The sequence below is a fragment of the Astatotilapia calliptera genome, chromosome 1, assembly GCF_900246225.1.
Source record: "Astatotilapia calliptera chromosome 1, fAstCal1.2, whole genome shotgun sequence".
Taxonomy (NCBI): Eukaryota; Metazoa; Chordata; class Actinopteri; order Cichliformes; family Cichlidae; genus Astatotilapia; species Astatotilapia calliptera.
In genome coordinates, this window is record NC_039302.1 from 6,681,580 (window position 1) to 6,690,531 (window position 8,952).

General features: G+C 38.0%; 1 protein-coding gene across 1 annotated transcript; it reads left to right on the plus strand.

Moving 5' to 3' along the window:
• The first annotated feature begins 508 nt into the window (after nt 1-508).
• On the plus strand, nt 509-7,569 carry LOC113016603 (N-acetyllactosaminide alpha-1,3-galactosyltransferase-like). Its single transcript, XM_026159575.1, has 6 exons — nt 509-640; nt 2,262-2,350; nt 3,097-3,162; nt 3,284-3,373; nt 4,963-5,100; nt 5,896-7,569. The coding sequence occupies exons 2-6, from the start codon at nt 2,322-2,324 to the stop codon at nt 6,578-6,580; spliced, it is 1,008 nt and encodes a 335-aa protein (XP_026015360.1). The 5' UTR covers nt 509-640; nt 2,262-2,321; the 3' UTR covers nt 6,581-7,569.
• Nucleotides 7,570-8,952: the final 1,383 nt, after the last annotated feature.

Consider the following 8,952-nt stretch of genomic DNA (forward strand, 5'->3'; position numbering starts at 1 on the left):
TTTACCCTTCATGATAAGTGTCATATCAGTTAGACCAGGTGTCTACAACCTTTCACATCCGGGTTCCACGCAAAAGAAAACACTGGGAACCGCAAATACTTTTGACATCTAAAATGAAGATAACACTGTATATATTGTTTTTTACCTTTATGCTTTGGGTGAACAACTAAGGTGTATTGCTTATGAAATCCATGAAGTGCCACAGAGAAAATTACATTTTATTTATGTAATTAACACATTTTGAACTCTTAAAGAAATATAACAAAAGGAAAGACACCCAGCTGAACTAAAATGATCCAGCAAACAAAAACTGCTGTGAGCCGCCACCCTTTGGGATTTTGGATTCTTGACCTGACTTTTAAAAAATAATTGGAAAAAAGTACTATGCTGCTAAAAGATGGAAAATAGATATTTGCAAAATTCTGCCTAAATATGTATTTTACCTGGTTAATGTGTGTGGCGGGGCGTGGTCTGCAGCGCTGCTGCAGGGGAGGCGGACGCACCTGAGCGGCACCTGCAATCACGCCTCGCCGTCTTTACGTCTGTGCTATATGCTGTTGCGTTGGTTTGTGTCGGGCTGTGATCTGCAAAGAGTTTTTATACAGTTAAATCGAGCTGTTGGATATATCTGTGAATCCAGGTAAGTTTACTTTTTTACTTTACTTTCCTACAAGTGAAGACGTACAAAGTAACTCTGCCAATAATAATAATAATAATAATGTAAATAAAATTAAAAAATAAAATGTACTCCTGACTCCTCATTAAATTTCTACATAAAAAAGTTGTCACTCACCTACTCTGTGACTTATATAGTAACAAATTTTATCTGTGGAAAAAATGTAGAAAATGTAAAATGAATTAATAGGATGTATTATTATTTAGTTCACAGCAGTTAGTAGGTATTTCATCCTGTTCTTCATGTAGTGGAAACAACACTTGTGATACTGTAGTTTTTGTAGTTTGGGGCCCTCTGGAGATGAAGTCCAATTTAAATAATGACCCTTCACAATCCTTCAGTGAATTTTCACATTTTATGCACTATAAATACTGAGTGTTGTTCAACTGGCAACCATGTATGAATTTTGTTTAAATTTTAAGCATGGAAGATTTAGACTACAGTACTTTTTTTTCATTTCATTTTTAACAAATTTCTTGTTATTCTCATCATTAACACTAACACAGGTTTTGGCCAGGAATCTAATGGTAAATGGTTGCTGTCTCTCAAGAGGTACAAATAAAACTGGTTTTACTGGACTTGTGCATTCAACTGATTTACACAATGGCACCAGAGATAATGTAAAAAAAATATACAAAAAATATAACCCCATACAGGTTGTACCAGTTTAAGACACTCCATTTTGTGCTCCCTGTCTTTTGGAAAAACATTTTTGAACATGTCGATGAAATTTCTTGAGAACCCACAGACATTATCAAATCTATGGAAAGTTCATAGAAGGGGCCAACTGAACCTTCAGGATTTGAAAACTGTTTGTGTAGAAGAATCAGTTAAAATCACACTTGATGCATGCGACTAGTTTCTCCATACAGGAGGTGTGTTGAAGCTGTCATCACCAGCAAAGGATTTTGTATGAAATATTAAATACATTTCTGTAAACATATTTGATACTTGACTGGTCTTTCAGTTCTCATTATTTTTATGGACAGCTATGGGTTGATTTATTTGAATGTGTTGATTCGATGGGTTGCTACCAACATGCCAGTAGCACCTTTAGAAATACTTTTACTTAGAAAATTGGTGATGTGTTCAATACTCATGTCACCTTCTGTATGCTGCACTACTGTCACTCAGTTCTAAAGCTACTTCCCACCAATGTCCATCTGCCTTAATTAAGATAGGCACAATTTTATGACATAATGGTTTAAGTTTCAATGGTAAAAACATTCTTTAAGCTATAGATTGGAGAAATTAATCCTAGATGCCACTAGATCATTTTGATGTTTGGGTCAAAGTATAGGATAGTATAGGAGGAGTTGCAGATGTAGCTTATAGTTTGGATAAAATGAATCAAGCTTTCACATTCACGGATTTACATCAATTGATCTTAATTGTAAAAATGAGCAATAGACTTTGTTGGTCTAAAACAGTTTTGAGCAGTTTATAATTTATGGATATGGCAGGTTATGCAGGAAATGAATGTAAGATAATGAAAATATTTTACATGAAATAAGATACTTTATTACTTTACTTTATTTTATTTATCCCAAGGTTGGGCTCACTATTTTTTTTTCTTTTCAATAAGGTCTAATTCTGTCAACCAGCCATCCCTTTCTCCTCCATCAGAACGCTGCTTAAGAAGAAAATGACAGGGCTGTTTTCCCTAACAATGAGGTAGGAGCGTGGGCCAAGATGGTGGTGCTGTTGGCAGGAATGTGTGTGCGTGTGTGTGTCTGTGTGTGTGTGTGTGCGGGGGGGGGGGGGGGGGGGGTGCATTATTATTACAGAAACTGGATTTTGAATTGTGAGTTGACAACAAACGAGACTCTTCCATTGTAATCAGAAGAGGATTGATTTCACTTTGCCTGATTCTATTTTATACAAACATGTATCAAGTGAAGGAGAGAGCATTTCCAGAAATCTTTCTAACTTATTGTTTTCCTTACCTTGTTGTTTTATCTGTAGGTATAAAAAACATAAAAATAACCATAATGTCCCCAATTGATTTTAGACTTTCTGGAAAACATTTTGGCTGCCACCATGTCAGTGTTTTGGAGCCAGACATTATTACTACTAGCCCACTAGTGACCTAACCAATTGCAAGGAGGTTTTCAGTGCAGTACCATATACAGCTTTGTGACTAGTTTCACTATAGTGGCTTTTAGCATTGCAAGCAATAGGGGAATACACATTTTTCCCCATTGATTGATGGTTGCCAAAATGTTCACCAACAGCATTGTAAGCCTGCATGACTCAGGCTTTAGCAATCTTCATGAATTACCTATGTAAAGACATTTATCTGTTAATTGATGCTAAATATTGGTATACCTGTCAAAGGAAAAACAATGAAGTGAGGCCCAAACTTTATTTGATTTATTTAGTATTATTTTTAATATTATTATTTTTTATTAATTTCTAAGTAAAAATGATGGAATCCTCTGCTGTCTGCTGTTGGTCATCCTCGGTTCTACTTCCTTATATACAAGGTATGTATTAAGGCACTATTTTCAAAAGCATATTGATACGTAATATCTATATGATGTAGCAACCTTTTCAAACAATTTATTTTGTTGTTATGTCCTGTGGTGCTTATTTTTCCGGTATCAGATATTTAAGGAACACTATCCTAATGATAAAATTGCACCCTGAACGAGAACCAAGCCACAGCATTAATTTGGATGACACACTTAACTTTGGGTAAGAGATATTCAAAATTTGGACACCATTGTCTGGTAATTATAATGTCCCATACTTGTATTTGATTTTTAAGATGTTTTTAGTAGAATAAACACATGCAGCTTGTGCACACAATTTAGGAAACTTCTGCATCAAAGTACAGTTAAAATAAAATATTTTTGGAGGTTAATGTTACAATAGCACTTGTGACAAGCAGACAGTAACCAAATTTGAAAGTGTGTTAAAAAAAGAAGAAAGAAAAACCAGAGCGACATGATTAAAGAAGCATTTACACAAACTAACTATAGAATAAAATAACCTGCTTGGGAGTATTCATAATAGGGCTGCCACGATTAGTCGACTAGTCACGATTACATCGACTATTAAAATCGTCGACGAGTAAATTAATAGTCGACGCTTTGTTTGAAGCTTTGTAAGATCCCAAAAGACGCAGGAATAAGTAGTAGGATTTAAGAGTGTAATAACGGACTGAAACAGAAGATGGCAGCACTGCATGTACAAGGATGCCAGCTGCTGTTAAACCCCGAAATTGTGTGTGTCCCAAAATTCATAGCGCAGCCCAACCTAGTTTCCAACAATGGCGGCAGCTAGTTAGTTTTAATATTACTCTTATTATTCTTTCTGGGTCAGTAAATAAAGTTTAACATATTTTTAGGCGAGAATGTAGCTGTGTAAACTTCAAATATCTGCTCAGTTTATCAAGACGCCACATACTTTCAAAAGCGCTCCGACGTTTTCGGAGACGTCTGTTACCCACTAGCTCGATAGCTAGCCGGGGGCAAGGCTCACTAGAGCCCGTGGGAACACCGGACACCCGGCTAATCGTTTTCAAACCCACTGCCATCTTTCGCTACTCAGGTTAAACATGATATATAAGTCCCTTAGATAACTTAAAAATGTTATAGTTTGGCTTTTTTTTTTGTATTTTATTTGTTCCTGAGTAAATCGGTTTGGCTGAGATTAAAGTTATAGTTTTTACACAGCTGAATAAACCTCAAGCAGAAAACTGATTATCAGAAGTGTGAGATGCTCGAGAATTTACTCCGGTTTCCTGTTATATTTTAGATAGCAAGGAGTTTATTAAACTTCACCGAAACAATCTGCAAATTTCATTAAAATTTAATAAACTATCATCTTGTCTTTATTTTTAGTTAGCACATACCTTAAACACTTAAAGCTGTAAGATAATGACAGTTATATGAGAGCAGATGCTGCTGGTGCAATAAGCTGTACGTTTTACGTCCAATGGATTTGATTAGTCGACTAATCACAAAAATAATCGGTGACTAGTCGACTATCAAAATAATCGTTTGTGGCAGCCCTAATTCATAAGTAAGATTTTTTTCACTCTCAATAAAGGAAAAAAAGAAACACTGGAAGAACAGTCTTTAGAGAGTTTCATGATTAAAAACAGTCAAAACACTGATGTCAGCTGTACAATACTGTTACAAATGAATTAACATCTCTGGTGAACTGTAAATTAAAGTTATTAGTTCCTCATATTCATTAGCACAAGGGACATGTTCCTGAATTAATTTAAACCAGAATATATAGATTGTGTTTTAATTTATTTTGTTCTTTTAATCCAGGGCCAGACCAGCAGTTCAGACATCAACATCTTGGAATGCTCCTATCATCTGGGAGGGAATGTTTGATCCAAATCTTTTTGATCAAAAGCACATAGGAGAAAAGTCATCAGTGGCCCTTACTGTGTTTGCTGTGGGACGGTTGGTTCCTCCATAAAAACTGTATTCCTTGGCTATTATACAGTGGTGCCTTCTAGTTAATAGAATTTAATAGAATGATTAAGAAATGTAGGCATACCTACATGGCTGAATCAGTTCAACATGGCGAATTTAAACTGTAAATTCACTAGCCCACATAAGTAATCATGAGGTGGTAACTCTAGTTTTAGTTTATGGGGGGAAATGTGCCTTATACCCCTGCAAAAGGGTTGCAAATGCATACGATAAGATGCACAAGCACAAACAAATGTTTACAAATGTGTACATCGATTTCTGTGTAACTTTTGAGGAGTCACAAATATGTGCTCCAATTCATGCACAAATACAAAGAAATTTGACCAAATTTGACCAAACTGTTTTGAAATCCAGACATCTAAACCTGAATAAATTTGCGCACATACATCTACGGTTATTATTATTATTATTATTAGCATTATTATTATTATTATTATTATTATTATTATTATTAGCATTAGCATTATAGTCATGTCTAGGTCTTTTCTTGCTTTCTTGAATGTTGCCTTCTTTGTTGCTATTTTTTTTTTGTAATTGGTAATTAGTATCTGGAGTAGTTGGCCTTTATGACCCATAACCAATAAACACCAGCTTGCCTTGCTGTTTGTTGGGTGTGGACGATTGAACCTTGGCTCAGATTGAAATAATTACTTTTGGTGCATCAAAGATAGTGAAGAAATATACAAACAGGATGGGTTTTGTATTGTTTTGCAATAATTTACAAATAAAAAAATCATTTGTTTTTCTCTGTCTCTCATTAAGGTACCTGGATGCCTACCTCAAGACTTTCCTCATCTCAGCAGAACAACATTTTATGTTGGGATTACCAGTGACGTATTATGTGTTTACAGACTTACCAGACAAAGTACCAAACATCACACTTGCTTCTCACAGAAACATAAAGGTTATCCAGGTGGGAAAGCACACCAGGTGGCAAGACATTTCTATGATGCGAATGAGGACAATATCAGAAGCTATAGAGTCAGAGATCCGTCACAGATTTCATTATGTCTTCTGTTTTGATGTGGATCAGGAGTTTCAGGGGAGATTTGGGTCTGAGGCACTGGGTGATTCTGTGGCTTTGCTCCATGCCCACTATTATAAATTACCAAAAGCCTGGTTTACCTACGACAGAAACCCCAAATCTAAAGCCTTCATGGAAACTGGCGATTTCTACTACCATGCTGCTATCTTTGGAGGAATGTGGCAAAATGTAAAGCATTTGGTAGATGCCTGTTATCTGGCTATCATGGAGGATAAAATAAATGATGTGGAAGCTCTGTGGCACGATGAGAGCCATCTAAACAAGTACTTTTGGATTCATAAACCAAGCAGGCTGCTGTCTCCAGAGTACTGCTGGGACCAGAGCATTTGGGACAAGCAGGATATACTTGTCACCCGCCTAGTGTGGGCACCAAAACATTATGACACACTTCGTACTGGCTAGATCGAAAATCAAAGTTGGAATTATTTTATAAGCAAGGGGCTAGTTTGTTAAACGTATATATAGGCTTATTTTTATTGGATTATTTGACAAGTGAGCTAGTAGAATAGCTCGTCTTCCTTTTCTGAAAACTCATCTAATCCAGCTAGGTAAATCTAAATGCTTAGGCTTGGAGGACTGTTGTTCCTTTTTGTAATTATGTTGCAATATTATATATTATTTTGTAAATATTTTAGGTTGTGACTAAATCTGGAGACTTTAATTATAGCTTGGTGGCTAACAAAGGTGAAAATTCTGCTCATGTACTAAAATCTTAAAATACCATAAAGAGAAGCATATCCTCTGACCAGTAGGTTTTTGTGGAATATTTATGGTTTCAAGAAGACAGACAGAAGTGAATTAAAAGGCCTAAAATCCAGCTTTCGTGGGTGTAATGTAACAAAGAGTGCAGTGACAGAAATTTATGCTTGTGCTTTTGCTGATAGTTATTTTTGCTTTAATCAAATCATGAATCTAATCAAAATATGATCAAGAGGTAATAATTTAAAAACGAAGTGATTTTATTATGCATGGGCAATCAGAAGAAGTAATTTTTGGGTGTATTGTGATAAGGAGAGAAAGCAAATTCTAAGTTACAATGAAGTAATCAGAATTGAAAACTGTATGTGAAGTACAAAGAGCAATGTATTTCTAATCAAGATGATAAGAAGATGATAAGAAATCAGGCTAATGTTATGCAAACTGAAGTGAAATTATGTTGAATAAATGTGACAATTGTAATAAAGTAACTCTTACTACAGAGATAAAGTGAGGCAGAGAAAGAACACTGAGATGTGCTCAACATCAAATGGTTGGGCTGACAAAACACTGGATGATGGCCATGACATGAAGGAAAGGTGAAAAGAAGAAGAGGACTATAAGACCCTTTGCAGATAACAGTAAATTACTTAAATAAGAAATTCTATCTGCAATTAAAGGTCATTTTGTGGATATTCCCTTTTTTGGATTGTTTTTAAATTCTTTTTTAAAAACTACTTTTTAAGTAATTTTGCAGCAGTCATGAAAGAATGGGGTATAATAAGCATACTGGTGTTTTGGAGAAGGTGACTATTGAAGATCAATTGGAGAGAAAGAGTCTCGATAAAAATCCATAACTGTATGTAATGATGTGTCTGTGAGATGGTTAGAAATATTTGCTTTTCTAGTGGCTAAAATTTTATTTGTGAAGACATTCATTAAGTCATTTCTAGTTAAGGTTAAAGGAATGATTTGCTCAACAGAGCTGTGACTCACTGAGCTTAGCAATAGATAGCGAAACTGATTGTCACGGGTTGCTCTGAGGATCCACTCGCAGGACTCCGGAGTTGTGTTTTAACAGAGACGGTTTATTCACAAAATCTTCACCAAGTGTATTTACAGACAGTGCGAGGACAGTGCTATATACAAGATGTGAGAGGCAGGGTTCCAGGGCTCCAGGGAAAACAAGGGAATCACACACGCGCTCACGCCAACCTCTCTCCGCTAGTGACCAGTCACCTCTTACACACTCCACACGGGGAAACACGGGGACGGGTCCGGGGAATCTAGAACAGAGAGACAAATGTTAACTTTCTGATACGGAAGAGTGGGAAACTAGGGCTCGACGTGTACTGACTAGAGTCTTCACAACAATCCAGCGTTGAACAGCTGATCTCCTCCTTCTGATATACCAGCTGGTCTGATGAGGCCCAGGTGTGCATGATCCGGGAGGGCGTGGACCGAGGACGTGAACCCGCCATGAGTTCCGCCCCAGCAAAACAGGGGAGGGGGAGAGAGATGTTGATCAGTGCCTTGCCGATCCCGCAGGCCGTGACAGTACCCCCCCTCCAACGGGAGCCTCCCGGCGACCCCCAGGCTTCTCAGGGTGAGCCTCATGGAACCGCCGAACCATGGCCCGGTCCAGCAGAGCCGCCCGCGGGACCCAGGAACGCTCCTCGATGCCATAGCCCTCCCAGTCCACAAGATACTGCAGGCCACGGCCCCGGCGCCTGACGTCCATAATCCGAGTCACGGAGAAAGCCGGACGGCCAGCGATGACCCGGGCAGGTGGAGGGGGTCCGGAAGGAGGGCACAGAGGACTGGAACAGTGGGGTTTGAGTTGGGAAACATGAAACACATTGTGGATATGCATGGTCCTGGGAAGCTTGAGACGCACAGAAACTGGGTTAACAACGGAGTCCACGTCAAACGGTCCGATGAAGGTGGGGGAGAGCTTTTGCGATTCCGTTCTGAGAGGCACATACCGGGTCGAGAGCCAAACCTTCTGTCCAGGTGAGTAGGCCATGGCCAGGGTCCTGTGGCGGTCTGCCTGCCGTTTGTTCCGATCTGCCACGCGA

Bases quoted from the DNA above. Each gene is read 5' to 3' on its own strand.
- LOC113016603 (XM_026159575.1), top strand. From the start codon at position 2,322: ATGACAGGGCTGTTTTCCCTAACAATGAG. The intron at 3,374-4,962 runs GTAAGAGATATT...CTTTTAATCCAG, and splicing joins GATGACACACTTAACTTTGG to GGCCAGACCAGCAGTTCAGA. The intron at 5,101-5,895 runs GTTGGTTCCTCC...TCTCTCATTAAG, and splicing joins ACTGTGTTTGCTGTGGGACG to GTACCTGGATGCCTACCTCA.